Source organism: Triturus cristatus, chromosome 12, assembly GCF_964204655.1.
Source record: "Triturus cristatus chromosome 12, aTriCri1.1, whole genome shotgun sequence".
NCBI classification, from domain to species: Eukaryota; Metazoa; Chordata; class Amphibia; order Caudata; family Salamandridae; genus Triturus; species Triturus cristatus.
This window is the reverse complement of record NC_140595.1, coordinates 246,564,020-246,583,357: the sequence shown is the minus strand read 5'-3', so window position 1 is coordinate 246,583,357 and position 19,338 is coordinate 246,564,020. Positions and strand designations below refer to the sequence as shown.

Sequence of the window (19,338 nt, the reverse complement as noted above, 5' to 3'; positions counted from 1 at the left end):
TCCATTGGATGCCAAGAAATGTGGTAGGCTTTTGGTACAGGAAGAAAGGTTCCGCTATATACCAGCTCATAGTATTGTAGGAAGCGTAGGTGTTGATATATGTGAATCTCTACTCTTTTTCCATGCTGGTACAGGTAGCGGCACCGCATCAGCTTTTCATGGGAGAAGGAAGAAAGCAGGTTATGACATCTGGATGGCACTATCTTCTGCTACTCCTGCATTAAAATTTCTGTCAGATGGACCAAGTTCTGTTGATCCTGTTCACTTCGGAAATGTAAAGAGTTTCACTGTTCTAATGTATAGCCGTATTTATCCACCGCATGAAATAAACGTTACTCGCCAATTCCTCTTTGCAAGTGTCAACAGGACTATTGAAAACACCCACCTGCACAAGACACCTTTTTCAGCATGTTAAATGATCTGCGTACTAAGGGGGCCATGTTTGGGGTCAGACTATAGTGCCCATACGAATTGTCAAATTTAAATGATTGGGGCTGAAAGCAGATTGATGGAGTAATGATACCACATTGGACAATCATTCCGGAAGCATCTAAAGCATGCAAAGAACTTATTTGCTGTGGGTGCAAAAAGTTGTGCCAAAATCAGTGCAAATGACCAAAGGTGAGCCTCCCATGCACCGACCTCTGCTTTTACATTGGAAACTATTATCAAGATTAAGACAGAATACAAACTCAAATTATCATTGTTTCATATTATAGAACTGTTATCAGGGTTTACTATAGTCTTGTATTGTTTAATTGCAATGGAAACATTATCCACATGTTCATAGTATGTGTTGTAAGGATACAAATTATGCAAATTAAAAGTATTTTTTCGCTACTGTGTGTGTTACTTATTCCTGGTGTCCTTATTGGCGCGGATTTTGTTATTATATTTACGTCACAGTCTAGATCCAACGTGGGCATGCACATGAAATTGTATTGTATTTTGATTGCATTTATATAGCGCTTACTACCCCTGATGAGGGGTCGAAGCGCTTTTTCAGCGAGTAGCACGCTACTCCGGAACCCATAAAGATTAGTGTTGAATTAGTATAGTGAAATATGAAAGTAATTTGAGTGGTGGATAGGTTAATTAGTTATATGGATTCAGAAGAATAGCGGAGGTGTAGAAGAGGGGAAAAGGTTTGCATTTATATAGCGCTTGTTACCCTTGATGGGGTGTTGAAGCGCTTTTTTGGTGAGTAGCATGCTACTCCGGAACCCATAAAGGATTAGTGTTGAATTAGTATAGTGAAATATGAAAGTAATTTGATTGGTGGATATTAGTCAGTTATTTGGATTGGATAAAAGAGGGAAAAAAGGTTTGCATTTATATTTCGCTTGTTGCCCCTGATGGGGTGTTAAAGCACTTTTTTGGCAAATAGCACGCTACTCCGGAACCCATAGAGGATTAGTGTTGCATTAGTATAGTGAAATATGAAAGTAATTTGACTGGTGGATATATTAGTCAGTTATTTTGATTGATAAGCGTTGCAGAGGGATAGAAGAAGGAAAAAAGGTTTGCATTTATATTTCGCTTGTTGCCCCTGATGGGGGGTTGAAGCACTTTTTTGGCGAGTAGCACGCTACTCCGGAACCCATAAAGGATTAGTGGTGAATTAGTATAGTGAAATATGAAAGTAACTTGAGTGGTGGATATTAGTAAGTTATTTGGATTGAGAAGGGTAGCGGAGGGATAGAAGAGGGAAAAAGGTTTGCATTTATATAGTGCTTGCTACCCCTGATGAGGTGTTTAAGTACTTTTTTGGCGAGTAGCACGCTACTCTGGGACCCATAGAGGATTAATGGTGAGTTAGATTAGTGAAATATGAAATTTGAGAAGTGGACATGTTAGTTTGTTATTTTGATTGAAAGGATAGTGGAGGGATAGAAGAGTGAAGGATTTAGATTTTTTTGTTTGTTTTGGAGGTCATAGCAGTAGGAGGAGGCTTGGGATGAGTAAATAGGGATGTGGAGGGGAAGAGTCAGAGGGAAGATTTTAGAAAGGCTTGTTTTGGAGGATTGGTATAGTAAAGAGGTGTCAGATGATGCAAGGAGGGGTAGAGCAGGGGATAGTCCAGAAATGGTTATTATGGGGATCACAGTAGCAGTATGGGGATTGAGATGAATGAGAGAGTGGATGTAGAGGATAAATTGAGGGTGAGAAATAGGGTAGTGCACTGGAAAGAGTAGTAGAAAGAGGTTTGAGATGAGTCAGAGAGTAAAGGTGGAAGATATATTGAGAGAGGTATAGGGTGAGAATAAGGTAGTGCATAGGATTTGCTGAATTAGAAGAAAGTGATAAATATATAGATGTATGAGTACATGGAAAGCATATCGATGCATAAAGGAAGGAAGTATATGTAGATTAAAGATATTGCTAGAGGTGTAGGGTGAGAAATAGGGTAGTGCATTGGAAAGAGTAGTAGATAGAGGTTTGAGATGAGTCAGAGAGTTGAGGTAGAAGATATATCGAGAGAGGTATAGGGTGAGAAATAGGGTATTGCATTGTTTGATGTTTTAGGAGAAAAGTATTAATATATTGATCAAAGTACATGGAAGGTATATAGATGCATAACGTAGGTAAGTATATGTTTATTAAAGATGCATTAGATAAACTCTGTTTTTCAAGTGATGTACTTGATTTTTTTTTTAACAATTATTCTACATGTTTATACAAAGCAATACACATATATAGCTACATATCTATAATACAAATAAATGCTTATATACAGAGTGATATGCTGTATATTTCTGTTTGCGTATGGTGCTTATGTGGGAAAGAGTCAATTCTTGAGTAGTTTTCTGAAGATAAGGTGGATGTCCATGAATCTTATGTTGGGGGTAAAGAGTTCCATAGTTTGGCTGCTTGAACAGAGAAGGATGTGTCAGCTATGGGTTTTTACTGATATCTTGGGATTTTGAGGCGAGGTGCCACTCTAGAGTGGAAGTTCCTTTGTTGAATGTGTTTGGTGATTTTATTCCTGATGAAGAGCGGTCCTATTCCATGTATCGCTTTGTGGATAATACAAAGCAGCTTGAACGTGAATCTTCTGGCAATCTGTAACCAATGCAGGGCTTTCAAGGCAGGGGAGATGTGGTCTTGTGGTTTGATATGCTAGATTAGTCCGGCAGCCGAGTTCTGAATCCGTTGTAGTCTTTTCATGGTCGTTAAAGGTGATCCGGGGTAGAGGCTATTGGCGTAATAGAGTCTGGACAGAACAAGGGAGATGGTAGCTAGGACCTTGTGTGGAAATCCCAAATGGGTAAAGATTTGTTGCAGAGTTTTTATAGTAACAAAGCTTGATCTTGCTAGTTTTTCCACTTGGGCATTCACCGATTGCTTGGAGTCCATGGTCATTCCGTGGTTTCTTACTTCCTTCAATACTTTAGGCGGTGATCCCAGTTCATCAGGCCAGGCGGCAAGTGGGTCGTAACGTTTCCAATTGCCACACAGGAGTATTTCCGCTTTGAAAGCATTCAATTTGAGAATGGCTCCAAGTCGTTCATTGATCCACAGCTCTGAGACAACTGAGAATTGGTGAGTTTTAAATTTCTTTGCGGCATTCCAGTTGAAGGAGTATTTCCGTGCCATCTGCATAGTTATATCAAATGAGGTGAAATTGATTGATCAGTACCGGTAATGACTTCATGTAGATGTTGAAAAGCATGGGCGAGATGATTGAGCTTTGAGGTACACCTGTTTTTGTGTTGTATGGTTTGGATGAGAAAGGTGGGGTATGGATGAGATTAGTTCTGTTTTGAAGGTAGGACGTGATCCAGTCTAGAGCAGTCCCCTCTATGCCGGCTTCGTAGAGTCTTGGTATCAGAGTGTCATGGGCAACCATGTCAAAGGCAGCCGCGAGGTCCAAAAGGAGTAGCACAGCAACCCCGTTGCGGTCCACTGTGTTCTTCAGGTCATCCCAGATGGCAAAGAGGGCAGATTCTGTGCTTCTTCCCAAACGGAATACTGTTTGCAAGTCTGAAAGTATGGCATTCTCTTCTATGAATTATGACATCTGGGCGAATTATGCTCTTTTTATTAGTTTACCCAGGAAAGGTCCATTTGTAACGGGTCTGTAGTTGTCAGGGTTCAGCGGGTGTAAGTTTGTTTTCTTCAGTAAAGGGCGTATGTATTACTTTTTGAGTTCTTCTGGAAATATTCCGGTAGTTAAGGAATCGTTGATAATTCTTACTGGAGTCGCAGCAGAGGTTGTTAGAAGAATTTTCTTGAAAGTTTGCGGTGGACATGGGTCAGAAGGGCTGCCGGCAGGCCTTCTTGCTTTGACCAGGTCCATAAATTAATTGTGTGAAATGTGTTGGAAGGAACAGAGAGGCATTTTGAGTTCTGCCTGAATAGTACTTTTTCTTTGCTTTTTTGATAGCTGACTTGTATAATCTGTCACATTTCTCTAGGCAACGTTTGTCTTGTTTGGCGTTCGCTTTGAGCAAGGCATGTTGCAGTTTTCTAATTTGTTGTTTTATGCCTTTTATCTCTGTATTTCTCCAAGATGCTTGTTTTCTTTTATTCTGTTGTGTGGTTTTGAGTGCTATCAGGATATCAAAAGCTTCCTCTAGCCACTCATATAATTTTTTAACAGAATGTATTGTTTCCAGATCTGTACTGGATGTTAGTTGTGTTTCTAAGTGTTCGAAATTGAGTTTGTTCCTTGGTTAATAGGTGGATGCATGTAAGGTGGTTTTAGGTGAGTCACTTAGTGTTGTTTTATGTTGGAAAGCAAGCAAGTGGTGGTCTGACCATGTGACTGGAGGTATAGTTTGAAAGGTAACTAGCTTGGTATTAGCAAAAATGATATCTAGGATAAGTCCAGTGATGTGGGTGGGTTTGTGGACGATCCTATGCAGGTTCAGTGCATCTAGGCCAGTAATTATTGTTTTCGGGTGGGGCATATTGGGTTTGTCAAACAAAATATTGAGGTCACCCAGAACGGATAGGTTGGAGTGTATTGTTATCAGGTTGTTTGTCTAGAAGTGTGTCGGGGAATGTCGCCTTGCTAGGTGGAGGTCTGTAAAGGAGCAGGAAGTTACAGGAGGAAGACAGTGTAGGATTGCATCTGGTGAGAAGAGCCTCACAATTCCTTATGAAGATGTCGTCAACTTTAATTATATGTAATGTTTGCCTAAACACAACAGCTAGGCCACATCCTTTTTTGCCTATATGATTTTGGGTGATCGTTTGATGGCCTAGAGGAATGGCTTCATGCAGGACTGGAGCCATATCATCTCCCAACCATGATTCAGTTATGAATAGTATGTCTTGTTTTGCGTCAGTGAGAAGGTCGTAGATGTGATGTTTGTTTTTAGAGAGCGATCAAGGATTTATTATTAGACAGTTTAGAGAATGTTCTTTGGCGACAGTGAGACTTTGTTTTGTAGAAGAGTGATCAGTATTGTGTGGGTTTGTAGCAGGTTTGTTTTTAGTGCTGGTGTTAGCTGTGTTAGGATAGGAATTGTGTAGATGTTCTGTAATTTGGTCCTCGTCCAGCAGGCTAAGAAGCCATTTTGATGGGTCTGCCTACATAGGTGGTGGAGACAGTGTTTGAGTGAGTTGGTGTGCTGTGTTGTTTTTGTGGTGTAACCTTGTTGTGTAGTAGACATGGAGAAGCAAACTTTGATGTGTGGCACATTGCTTATATTGTTTACGTTTGCTTAGGGCGGAAGGTGTATGAGTTAGGGGTAGTGGTACAGCATGTGGGTCATGTAGTAAGGTTCTAAATTGTCCAATGGATGAGAGGTGGTTAGAAGAGAGTTGCTGTGTTGCTGTATGTGTGTTAGGTGTGGTGAAAGAGAGAAAGCTGGGCATTGTTGTTTATTTGTGTAGTTTGAAAAGTGGGTGTATGATTGTATTTTGTGACTTAGAATTATGAGGTGTTGCGCTTGTGAGATTTTGTCATGCTGGTGTGCGTGATAGTCTTGTATTTTTGAGGTGTAGTGAAAAGAGGAGCTGATGTATTTATTTATGAAATGGAGTTGTTTGTATAGTATTGTTTGTGAAAGGAAGTTGTAAGGTAAAGGGGGTAGTGCATTGAAATATATACAAGTATTTTTTGTGCCAAATTATACGCAAATCAGAAGATTTTAAATTAATTTTTGATATTTGTCGGCCATCTTGGAAGTAGATTTGACTTTTGTTAGAAAATATGCTTAACAGCTGTAGTACTCTAGCTTTTTTTGATTGGCAATGATGTTAAGAACCAGCTTGAATCTTTTGAGGTTTCTTGTTCAATGCTCTAGGTAGCTAGTGGTATGGGGACGGGTGAGGTAGCAGCCATTTAGGTAAAGTTAGTCACTTTGAGCAGGAAGGGGTGACTCACTTGACAATGCAGAGTGCATGAAATATAAACATGTGAAGGGGGTGCTGTAAAAGAGGTTTGAACAAGACCCTGAGAAATACCTTAGAATGCTCAGGGACAGCACAAAATAGTCTCACCTGCCTGGGGAAGATATGCTGAATTTGGCAATCGGAACATGAAGGAACACTTTATTTCTAATTATTTTCTAGAGTTAAGCAGCATCATGTAAACTTCCAGTTCTTTGATTCAAGAGAGCTTGACAGAAAAGCTCTCATGTGGGTCAGCACGAAAATGTCGATATAGTCTTTTTTTTATTTTTATAAAACATTTTATTGAAATCAAGTATGACAAATAGACAACAATCATTACAACCACATATGTTCGTAGTGATACAGCGAGTACATGCCAGAGGAGGTGCACCTCCCACAGGAAACACCAGCCATATTAATTACATCTTCAGCGTACTCAATCGTTGTGCAATGGTATCTTCCTAAGTCAACGGGGATTCGCAGATTCCACCCATATATGTGTTCCAGCTATCCCAGACCTGTATCCATTTATTGGGGCACCCTCTTGCAACATAGATTGTTTTCTCTGTGACCATGCACCAGTCCATGTCCTTGCTCCAGTCCACTAGTCTGGGAAGTTCCTGGGCCTTCCATAGCCTTACTATATTACGCTTCGCCACCATCAATCTCAAGGTTACCCACAGGCGCTCTTTGGCAGTATGATCCATTGGCCGCCAGGCGTTCAGGAGAACTCGTTTTATATTGCCATCAATCTTTTGGCCCAATACACTTTCCAGAAGTCCCACAATTTCCGCCCAATATCTCTGGATCACCGTGCCCTCCCAAAGCGTATGGATGAATTTGCTCACCTGTCCACACCGTCTACTGCAATTCTCGTCAGAGCTATACCCCATTCGGACCAGGACGGATCTGGATATGTATGATTTATGCAGGATCTTAAGCTGCACTAAACACAGCCTAGAAGGGATGGCCACCTCGCGAGGAGAAGCCACCGCCGCTAGCCATTCGTCATTGTCCAGACCAGCCACATCATGGTCCCACTTAGCACGCAGGTGGTCCAGTGGGTTGGGCAAGTTATTTATCAGTTTGTTATAGATGAGCGATATGGCCTTTTCCGGCAGGTCCCCATTCAGCACTCTATCCTCCAATGGAGAAGACTCAGTGAGCGGTTCCCCTCTAGGGAGTTTGGCGAGCAGGGTATCCCTTATTTGCAGGTATCTAAAATGTTCGGAGCGCGCAATTTCATAGTCCTGTTGTAACTGGTCAAACGTGACCACGTCTCCCGACTTCCAAAGGTCACCCACCTTGGAAATTACAATAAGATCCCACCGATCGAAGCCCTTCAAACGAATCAAGAATCCTAATTGGTCGCATCACCAGAACGGCGTGGCCTTCGTGATCTTGCCCCCCCAGACTTTGCAAGGCAGTCTTCCATACTCGCACCGCATGCACAATGGGTCCTGTCAAGTTGGGGCTCAGCGCGTGCACATATATTGCTCCTTCAAAACTCCCACCCTGCAGCAACCATCTATCAATCTGAAAGGCAGGGTCACCTTGGGGTCTGTACGTGCATTGTTTGATAGCTGCAAGGTGAGATGCCCAGTAATAGCGCTTTATGTCCAGAAACCCGATTCCCCCTTCGAACCATCCCCGTGCGAGCTTATGGATAGCGATGTGCGGGGGCCTGTCGTCCCAGAGCAGGTCTCTCAGGAGGCAGTCGATTTCTTTGAAATATGAGGGGCTGACATAGTTGGGGACGTAATGTAAGGTGTAAAGAAAGCGGGGCAGGGACATCATTTTAAAGAGGGCGGCACGACCTAATAGGGAGAGAGGAAGTGTCTTCCAGTGCCTGGCGTCGGATTTGAGACGTGTCAGAGGCGGTAGGAGGTTTAGTTCATAGAATCTAGTGGGATCCTTAGAGACCCAAATCCCCAGGTATTTGAAACTGTCGACTGCCTCGACTAGTGTAAGTCTGCGAGGAAACGGAGGTAACCTCCTGCTAAGGACGTAAATCAGTGACTTGGACCAGCTTATCCTGTAGCCAGCAAATTCTCCGAAGACCCGAAAGATGTTAAGGACTTTGTTGAGGGAGGCAGCCGGCGAAGCCAAGTAGAGTAAGATATCATCTGCATACAATGCGATGCAATCCTCCCATCCTGGAGCCCACTTAAGGCCTCTGACATCGGGATCCTTACGAATCCAGATAGCCAGTGGCTTGATAGTCAGGGCGAAGAGAAGTGGGGACAAAGGGCATCCCTGCCTGGTGCCCCAGCTAAAAACAGAGGTGGAGGAAGTCCCATTATTGACTACCACCCGGGTCAGAGGTTTATGGTAGAGAAGTCGGACCCACCCAATGAATTCCGGGCCCATTCCCAAGTTACAAAGCACAGCAAACATAAAGGGCCATTCAATGGTTTTCAAATGCCGCAGCAGCGTCCAGCGACACCACTACTGCATCCTCATCTATCATTTCCGCTCGGCCGAACACGCCGTGGAGTCGGCGCAGGTTGAGGCCGGTGTTCCTTGGGGGCATGAAACACGACTGGTCCGAATGGAACAGGCAGGTGATGACCCTTAATAGTCGGGAGGTCAGGATTTTCGCCAAAATCTTAGCTTCTCCATTCAACAGCGAAATTGGTCTGTAAGAGGAGCATTTGTGCTTTGGCTTGCCCTCTTTATGAATAACAACGATGTTAGCTAGTCTTTGGTCTGCCGGCAGTAATCCCCCCTCTTTGCTTGTCAAGAACATGTTAGTGAGGTACGGTGCGATTTTACTCGAACTGAGTTTAAATAGCTCTATCGGTAATCCATTAGGGCCCGGCGCTTTCCCTCCCCGCAAGTCATGAATAGCTTTCCCCACCTCGATATCCATAATATCTAGCTCAAGCTCAAGGCACTCTTCCTCAGTAAGGGACGGCAGTGAAATGTCTCTCCGAAAGGAGGCGGCCTCCTCCTCCGAGGGTGGAGTTTATGCTGTGTAGATGGACTGATAATATTGCCGAAACGCAGCTACTATGTCTTGTGGGGCGGTTAGGCGGGCATCAGAGTTAACCTCAATCTCGACCACCACCCGATGTGCCTGGTCCCGCCTGTCTAACCAAGCCAGCAACCTACCTGCCTTGTCGCCGACATCATATATTCTGCTGAGCGTGGCTCTTTGATACAGTTTGGCTGCCTCTTTTGCCAGGTCGGTATATTACTTAGTTTTGAGGTGGAGTTGCTGATGCACCTCCCCCTCATTCCGCGCCCTGAGTGTCTCCTCCAGTTGCAAGATTTCCCCCTCCAATCGGGTGAGTGCGGCACACTTCTCCTTCCACAAGCCGGCTATTTGGGACAGGGCCACACCCCGGATAACAGTTTTGTAGGCCTCCCATAGCACCACCGGTGACTCAACCGATCCTTCATTTTCCTGGAAATACGGTTTGGAGTCACCCAGTAATTTGTCGCTGACTTGGGGATTCTTGAGGTACCAGGGATTAATTGGGGCCATGCGACCTACTATAGGTTCTCCAACCGCTATACGACAAAGTATCGGAGAGTAGTCAGAGATACCTCTGGCTAAGTGTTGAATCTCCTTGACGCTGTCAACTTGGTGTTATAATGTTAGGATATAGTCTATTCTAGACATGCTGCATTGGGAGCCTAAATAATACGTGTATTGTTGCTCACTGGGGTGCATTCTCCTCCATACATCAACCAGGCCCATGGCCCCGAGGAAGCCGTGGATCTGTGTACGAGAAGGCGGTAGAGCTCTCTGGGACCACCGATCAATTCAGTCCGAGACAATCGAGTTATAGTCCCCCCAATCCATACTCTACCCTCTGGTAGTGCCAGGAAGAGTTCCCGTAGATCCCCAAAAGCTTGGGCCTGCAAACCCAGTGGGATATAAACAGAGAGGAGGTTCAATGTTTCCCCCTCCCAAGTCCCAGTTATGACAGTGAACCTGCCGAGGTTGTCTGTACGGAGCTTATCTATCACCATGGGAAACTACTTCCGCACCATCACACCCACTCCCCGGGAGCCAGACCCAATCGCAGAGTGAGCCACCAACTTGAAACCCCATCTGGTCATGGCTTTGCATGTGTTGCCTTGCAAGTGTGTTTCCAGCAAGAGGACCACATCTGGGGAGTGACGCTTGAGGGACTGCAGAACCACACCTCGCTTGATCATGTCCCCCAGCCCGTTAACGTTCCAAGACATCAATTTGAGCCCAGGTCAAGCTGCCTTGTCACCCATTGTCTAAGGTCTGGAAGCGAAAGCACAGGGGGCACCTCCCCCGGATATTGTTGGGCTGAATCTGCACCACAGACCCCCTCCCCTACCTGGCTCAACAGCATAAAACAGTTGTATAGTGGTTATCGATGCTCAATTGTACTCCTATTCGTCACACTTACAAAATACAAAACAACACTTAACAAAGCCCCCCACCCCCCTCACCTGCGCCAAAGAGGGCAAACAGAATAACGATCTGATAATGAATCACAACGATCGACACATGGTACAGGAACCCAACACCATAAAAGCAAAAAACAGAACCCCCCTCCCTGCCTCTCTGCATGGCGGTGTCACAACCTCCCGCCCAATCCAAACTTGCAGATTGCCTATCGCTCACCTCATAAACTTGTGGGTGCGTGCGTCCAACCGGGCACCTGTGCCAAAGACTAAGGCAACTGGTAAACATATTGTTGAATCAAAGAAGGGAATACGACTACAACTCAATGTCCAATTCACAGTGTGTCCATTATGAAGAAGTCCCAGAACCACAGTTCCATAATGAGTTCTCTCTCTAAGAGGGCAGGAACCCCGCCCCTTTCAGTTGGCAAAGAGGTAAATCCCCCCCCCCCACGGTAAGAGTAACTTACGGACCAGTTATTCAGACCCTCCTGTCGCTGCCTCCTGTTCGGCGGTCGGGGAGCCTCCGCTGGATTCCTCGATGCCCCTCTCTATTCTCGCCCCCCGGACTCAGTTGCCCTTCCGGCCTGCTATGCGCCAACCGTCCAACCAGTCCCAGGCCTCCTCGGGGGTGGCGAAGAACCAGGTCTTTCCGTCCGATTCCACCCTCAGCTTGGCCGGGAATAGCATAGCGTATTTCAGATCCCGCTCACAAAGTGCCTTTTTGACATCGAGGAAACTGCGCCGTTGTCGCTGCACCTTGAGGATGAAGCCCAGGAAAAAGGCGATTCGATTGTTTTGGAATTTCAATGGGGCGCAGATCGGGCAGCCTGCAGGATAGTGTCCCTATCTCTGAAATCAAAAATGCTAGCCAGAAAGGGTCACGGGGGGGGGGGGGCGGGTTCGGTCTGCCACCGGCACTTCGTGCGCTCTTTCCACGCAGAAGAGATTGGATAGACCACTTGGTTTGAGGTAGGTGGTGACCAATTCCTCTACACACAAGTCCGCTGCCGGCCGCTCTGCCCTTTCCGGAACTCCCAAGATGCGGACAGTAGTGCGCCTAAAGCACCCTTCATAGTCATCCAGCTGCGCTTCTAGTTTGGTGGTGTGGGCCTGAAGATCATCCATCCTGCGCTGCAACTCAGAGGTGTTGTCAACCAAGGAGCTTGCTTTTATTTCTACCTCTTTTAGGCGCGTATTCATGGAGCGCATTTCCGACCGAATGAGGGATACTTCTGTGGACACAGAATCGATCCGCGACTCCAGCGATGTGCGAACGGTCATGATGGCTACAAGAATGTCCTGCAGCGTTGGCTCCTTCGGCTCCTCTCCAAACAGTTGCTTCCCCAATGCTGCCACACCTCCTTTTGGGCTTGCCCCAGGGCCCCTGTCCCACGCAAATGTATTCAACTTGGGTTGGACCGCCGCTTTAGAACTACTACCCCCAGCCATAGTGAAGATGCCTTGGGTAACGTGTGGTCCGGGGGAAAAGAGCAAGCCTGTTCTGCGCAACCAGGGATCGGTACCAAGTGTCAGTAGTGCTTCTCCCGCGGGACAGGGTGTGTTGCCTTGGGCCGCGAGCCACCGAGGCCCAGACACAGACCACCGGCCTGTTCACCACATCCCGAGGGGCAAAATTTCAAGCCTTTCGCTGATCCGCAGGTCCACAGCCCCAGTTTTGACTAAGTGGTGAGCGCGGCAATTGTGCGGTAAAGGTGACGGCGGTCAAGCCTCTCCTATCAGTGTCCCTACGTCATCTGCTCAGATCACCATCTGGCCGCAAGGCTTCCCGGCTGCGTTCTGCACCACTCCAGGGGGGGAGATCCCCTTGCGCGCACTGCTTCTGGCAGCGGCAGTTCCCGAGTCCACCAAGGGTCATCGAGTAGGACCACGCCCAGTCAGGGAGACAGCAAGCGGGTCCCGGGAGACAAGGGGTGTCAGGGGGGCGCCGCACTTCACTCGGCTCCTTTCTTTACTAGCAGGCAGCACCCAGGACTGAGCCGGCCAGCTCCAGGGGCACTCAGCGATCCTTCCTTCCCTGGGGTCCAACAGATGGTCAAAGGCCTCCTCTTAGGGACAGTGGGCCGTAGGCTGCCGTGCGTACCAGCGCTAGCGAGAGCCTCGCCCTCCTGATGACTGCAGCACCTGGCGCCGCAGGGGGCGCTCTGCCAAGCAGTGCCCCGAGTCTCACACGGTCACCAGTCCCGCAGAGCGTGCCTCCTGTCTCGGCCGGCCCCGCCTGCCGCAATATTCCACCCGGGGGCACCGCTCCGGCTCCAAATGATCCCCGGCTCCACAGGGAAACAGGGACATGGCCGCCTCCAGCAGGATCAGTCACGCGGACCAGAGCCCCAGTCAGTGGACCAGGTTTCCTTGCTCTACGTTGGGCCGCAGAGTGGATAGACAGGCCAAACCGCTAGCAGGAATCGGCGATCACATGGCTCCTGCGGCGCACGGTGTGTTCCGGTACTTCCCTACACCATTTCCAACCAGCTACCGGATAAATGTCAATTGGCTATTTCTAGGAACAGGTGCGCTCAGATAGAGCGGCCATTTCTCTCGGCGGTTGGCCACGCCCCCTTGTCAATATAGTCTTGAAGGGAAGGATGGGGGGGGGGGGGGGGGGTTACTTTTAGGAATTCTGTTTTGGCACTTTCAGTTAAATGCACTAAATTATACTACTTTCAGAAGGAAACTGTTCCTTACTTATAAATACTTTTTATTTGCAAAACAGGTTTATCTAAAAAATGTATTCCAGGATCCCACACATTTTCGGTGATAGTCAACCTTTTAAGAAATTTAAAGAGATTCCAACCTTTTTGCTCACATGTCAGCTACAGGACACTGATTTTCCACTAAGACTGGAGAACAAAGAGCCAGATTTGTCTGGATATTTAGGTTAATACTTTTTTAGTTAGGTAATAGGATGAGAAATATACATGCACTCCATGACCTGTCTGACATGAAGAAATCCTCTTGTGCACCTTGGCAACTCCCCATTCAAGGTGACCATGATGGACAATGGAATTGAGCTTTTTAGCAGAATTCAATTTCTGGGAGACCAGTGGTGTTCTAGGTCATGCCCTGTACCCAATGTTTCGCTAATATTTTATGAGGGGAATGAAGTTGTCAGAGAAATCTCGGTGTCACAATATTTGTATATTTGGTTTTATTTTACTTTTGGTATTTTCTTTTGACATATGGGAAATCTAGCTTCAAAAAGCAACGGAACATTTTTCTCCGAAAATATTTTTATTGCAGCAGGAACATTTCTGATAGGAATTGCTGCACATGTAGGTTGTGGTGACCAGCTGATATAGGATTATATAAACCAGAATGTGCCAAAGAGCAGAAGAAATTGAGAACGTGGGCAAGCACATAGTACATTTCTTTTACATCACACACAATTACACATATTGATATTTACAATACAAGCCTCAGGCAGTTACAGAATTTGACAAGAACAGCACAGTTTTTGGTCAGGTATCAAAACTGGAATAAAAGGATGTACATTAATCAGCTCAACAAAGCCATTTCATACTCTGTAGATACTGTTTATTTTCTCTCCTCTGAGAAGGTACACAAGCTACCAAAAAACAGTCTACGAGTTACTCGCCTTCATTCCTCGAGCGCCTCTCTACAATTTAGGTAGTCTTTGCAATAATCATTTCTTTGCTTTTCAAAGTGAACCAAATATACTCGATTGGAACGTACCTCTGATTCGGGCCGGCATAGTTTAGCACCCAGGGCAAATCCACCGCCAACTCCCAATGTACCAAAAGCACCTGAAATGTTGAATACAATCTTTAAGAACTGAGTTCATGTTCATATTCGCTTGGCATGCCAAGCATTATGGTTATTATCATACATCTTAATCTTTCCTTTTTGGCATGTTTACATCTTATTCAGCACGCCATTGCTCTTCGGGTAGGTAGTGCTCCACAAGTACTTACATAAATACATCTATACCTTCAAAATATATTTATTTTAAGATTACGTCTGTGGCTGATCTTGAGTTGCATTCCTTTCTCTTTAAGGAGGCAAGAGGACGGCAAATATACACGGCCTATTCAAGTTTATATGCATGATTGAGGTGAATGGAGGGAAATAAAGTGTTAAGCGGTAGAGAAGCCGAGGGGAGAGGAAATTATGGAATACTAGTGAGGTGCATGTGGCGAGAACACATGAAGAAATGTTGAATTAGAAGCACTTATTTAAGGGTACTGTGTAAAGCCTCTGGATAGTGTCAGAAACTCTTGTTGCATTATGGACGGTTCTGGAGGTGCTTCCTTTACCTGCCTGGAAAGAATGCACTTCAGCACACAACATACAAAAACAAAACAACGTACATGCACAACATTGTACAAAGGCAGAAATACAGAATGGGGCTTAGGATTTGCCTCACCAGCTGTTGACGTGTTTGAGCAAGCTTACTTCACGACTTGGACTGGTGGACGGTCACTCAAGTTTTCGTATCAGTCTGAAGCTATTTGAGGATGTACATATTTGGACTCTATTCTGGTGAAAGGACAGAAGTAGTTCATCTCTCTTCATTGCAGTTAAGATTGGTGGCTCATTCCTGCGGTTTTCTGGGTATCACTGATGGTGGGCTCAGTAATGGAGTGTGTAGAAGCGAGCTTAATCCTCTGTTACAGCAATGCAAGCTCTCTGTTATAAAGAGAGAAGGTCGCATTCATAGAATGGATTTTTTCCAAAGACAATACCAAAAACCTAATTCTAATAGGCTTCCGTTTTCTATTTAAGTCAGAGGATGCTCTGTCTCGTCCCGCTTTTGCTTCATCGTTATGCTTCCTTTGGGAGGCAGGTAGCTTGGAAGGGCTCATAAATGGGTACTCTAGAAGTCACCCTAGTTACTTGCCTCTGCATCAGTTGTCCATTTGTAGGTAATAGACAGAGAAAATATTATCCTTTGAGAGGTAGGTGGCTTAAATGGGCTCAAATTTGGGTAGCATGGAAGTCATCCTGATTACTGGAGCATGCCTCATTTTTTGCAGTTTTATGTAGCGGCCTGTATGTATTGTTCAAATTACGTGATCCACGAAACATTACACAAGGTCAAATTAATTTTTTATTTTTATTAGGAATTGGGAGATTATGTGATTTCCTCAGAATCAAAGGACGTTGAGCGGACACCATGACTCTAACCTGGTTCCCAAGTTTCAAAATCTATCGTCCGAGCCTCTGCTTGGTCCTCCGTTGTCTAGTTGCAGGCCATGGACACAGGCAATAATATTTAGTAACTTGAGTGCGAAGTGTTCATGGCAATATAATTTAAACCAAGCACTGACAAAGCCAATTGCTCTGACCTTTCACATAGCTATAGTAACTCAAGTAATTATTAGATGTCCTTTTTGAGTCAGAAAAAACAGTGTGAAGCCTTTTACAAGACTTTAGTCCTTCGGAACTTCATTAGATATTCCCCTCAAGTCAGAAGCAACTGCTCTTTAAAATTCCTGCTTAGAGCTGCAGGTCTTCAAGGCCATGTCGAGTCAAATGCATATGCATTTATATTCTTTTGTGAAGGTGCTGTTCTACAAGCCGTTACTATGTGTCCCTTGCAAGCCAAATGAGAAAGCATTGAAATTCTTTAATTAAGCTGCAGTTCCACTGGTCGTTACCAGGTGTCCTTCAAAAGTAAAAAGCACTGAAATACTTACTTGAAGCTGTAGTTCCCCAAGTTGTTACTAGATTTCCCTCACATGTCAAATGCAAAAGTATTGACATTCTTATATGACCCTGCAGTTCCACTAGTCACTGCTAGGTGTCAGGTGTTCCCCACATGTTGAATGCAAAAGCGTTCCAATTCTTGCACAAGGCTGCAATTCCATTTGTTGTTAGTAGAGGTCCAGCTCAAGTTGGAAGCAACTGCTTCAAATGACTTGCACCAAGCTGAGAATGTGCGCCATTCATATTGAAATTTGCATACATACTTTCGCTATTTTAATAATTTATGCTTGTTTTACATAGGATTCATTGTTTGCCAAAGCTGTCTTTTAATAAAGAGTCAAAATTACAGATTTCAATATATTTCTTCTTAATTTCTTTTTTTTTTTAAAGTTTGCGATTACATCACATCAACTTTTATTCACTGCTAAGTACAAGTACATTCTGATAGCTTACTTTGGCTGTTCATGTTTCGGTGGGTGTAAGCTTTGTCTTTGAGTGATGAGGAGCTTCTGCATACTGACAGTGCTCGTAAAACATTCCAATAGGGGTGACGTAGTTCCACAAGTAGTTACTAGAGGGCTCTCTCAAGTGGGTGAAATTCCAATCACCAACCTGTGGGGGTGTGTGGTTTCAACATACAAATCTACATAATACACTTCAGCTATTCTGACTAGGGCTTGATTTCAATAGGATAAAAAAAATATACCAAATCTGATTTATAGTGAGGAATGAAAATTGTAATTTACAATAAATATCTTTAGAGTTATGAAAATAGTGGATGTAATCCCACTATGCATAGGGACTATCAGTCATTGGGAAGTGCAAGTGTCGAACAATTTCTATTTTTGAAGAACTCTTTTATAGGTGTACGTGTTCATGTGAAAGGCGTAAATGCACTCACTCATTGTGAAGGAATCCAATGGCTGGAGTGGGCTGGTCTGTGGATCTATATCTTCTGCTGGAGTGGGAGGGAGTATAATTTTAGTGACACGTCAACAGACCAATAGTGAAAGAATGTTGATTGGGAGTCCCTTCATATGCATGTATTTTTGTATGGTATTTCTGAAAACATGAGGCTGGCAAGACACCTAAACCTGTCTCCAGGCCAGATCAATAAACAATATAAAATTGCAGCTACTGTGTTTTACTCTTGCAGTACCTGTTCACTATTGCAGGATCTGCTTCTTTCTGTGAAACCTAACATAATTCTACAGAGGAATCATTCATGAATAATAATTTAATATTTATCACACACTTATTCTGTAGAGGTTGGAAAGGTTTCAGTACTGTACTCTCCAAGTCTCTCGACTGATGCTGCCCCACCACTCTCCGTGGCATTTCCTGTACACTAGTAAACAGACACTGCAGTTGCTTCCTCGTGTTTAATGCTCTCTCTGTTCACATTCTGCTGCAGTTTATGGTTCCAGTGGTGATGGTGCCCACCCCCTAACCTTTAAAATCTGAAAAGGACACCTTACTCACTCATTTCTCATAGAAATGCATTGGTCTTGAACTGAATGGGGGCCCCCATTGCACTACAGGGGTTTGTTTTATGCCCATGGACGGTGCATGCAACACTTTTCTCACCCCTGAAAATGACATGGGTATAGTAAAACCACACACATTTCCTTTCTTGTTCAAACAGTTGGTCTTAACATGAGTGTTACTGTCTGAGAGCAGCAAAGAAAAGAGCCCAGACTTATCTAAGAAGATCTGTGCGGCTTCTGATTTTTAACAATAATCCGCCAACATCATCTATCCTCTGACTATTCACTCTAATAATGCTTCTCCCCCAGTGTCTTTAGGCAGGTGGTGTGCTCTTAGGACCAGGAGGTCCCCAGATAGGTCAGTTGTGTGTGGGTTTGGCCTGGGATGATAGTGTGTACTGAAAGGTCATTTTGACCTCACTCTCTGGTGGCTGTGATGCTGGAGGGTGAATAATGTATGTGGCATAGAGATAGTTTAGAGACGTTGGGGTAAAATACAACTAGTTAGAGCGGTACACGCCCAGCAGGTGGAGCTGTTGGAGGGGCCAAGGTCTGCCACCAAATAACTAATGATAGATAATGCTGATAAGACCACACTGGGTGCAAATATAAACCCAGGCAATGCATAATCGTCATATTAGTGGAAATGCACAGAGCAAGTAAGGTCAGCTGGGGCAGGCAATAGAACCTAGAGAAGGCTGCCGCAACAGCATCTATCTTTGAGGCTGACCTGAGTCATTGAGATTGGAGACGCAAGAACGATAGGAAGGTATTACCCCATTATTAATGCATGAGGGCAGAGGTGGAGGCAGCAAGGGGAAGGGTGAAAACCAAGATATGGTGGACAGACAAAGCATGAGAGGCAGGAAGGCGGGAAAGGTCACCAGATGGAAGGGAGGACAATAGGTTATGAGAGAACAACATGGAGTGGAAACCTATTTTGGAGTAAGAGAGGGTAACGGTCTGTTCCTCCTGACATGATGCGAGTCCCACCACACTTGGGTCCATGAGGGAACAAACCTGGCGTTGGCCAGGGAACAGAGACCATAACTGGTTAGGTTTCAGAGCACTGGTCCAAAGGAAGGGAGCGGCGTGAAGCGGCCTTCCAGACACCGAGGAATCATACTGCATCTAAAACAATGTGGCAGAAAAATAGATTTGACTGGAATGAGTATGATGGTGTGGGCGATGGTGAGAGACTAGGGTGATGAGGTTACACGGCAGGAGAAGATGTGACAGCTATGGATGATTTGGAGCTGGATTATGACGAAGAAGAGGATTTGGAAAAAAGGGAAATTCCTTGCAAAAGGATGTGGAAACAAAAGAGGGAGGGTGATCGGGGTTTGCAGATATCTATGACACAGACAGTTATGGGTCATGGAAGGAGGTTGGTTAGAGAGACAGACAAGACAGGCAGGAGAGACGT

At 45.0% G+C, this 19,338-nt stretch overlaps 1 protein-coding gene across 7 annotated transcripts in view; it reads right to left on the bottom strand.

The window, feature by feature from the left end:
- Nucleotides 1-19,338, bottom strand: part of HACL2 (2-hydroxyacyl-CoA lyase 2) — a 1,062,010-nt gene that overhangs the window by 76,431 nt on the left and 966,241 nt on the right. For all 7 annotated transcript variants that reach the window (XM_085638401.1, XM_085638399.1, XM_085638396.1 and 4 more), the window contains exon 13: nucleotides 14,452-14,522. In XM_085638401.1, coding sequence (XP_085494527.1) covers nucleotides 14,452-14,522 — 71 coding nt within the window. The remainder of the gene's footprint in view (nucleotides 1-14,451; nucleotides 14,523-19,338) is intronic.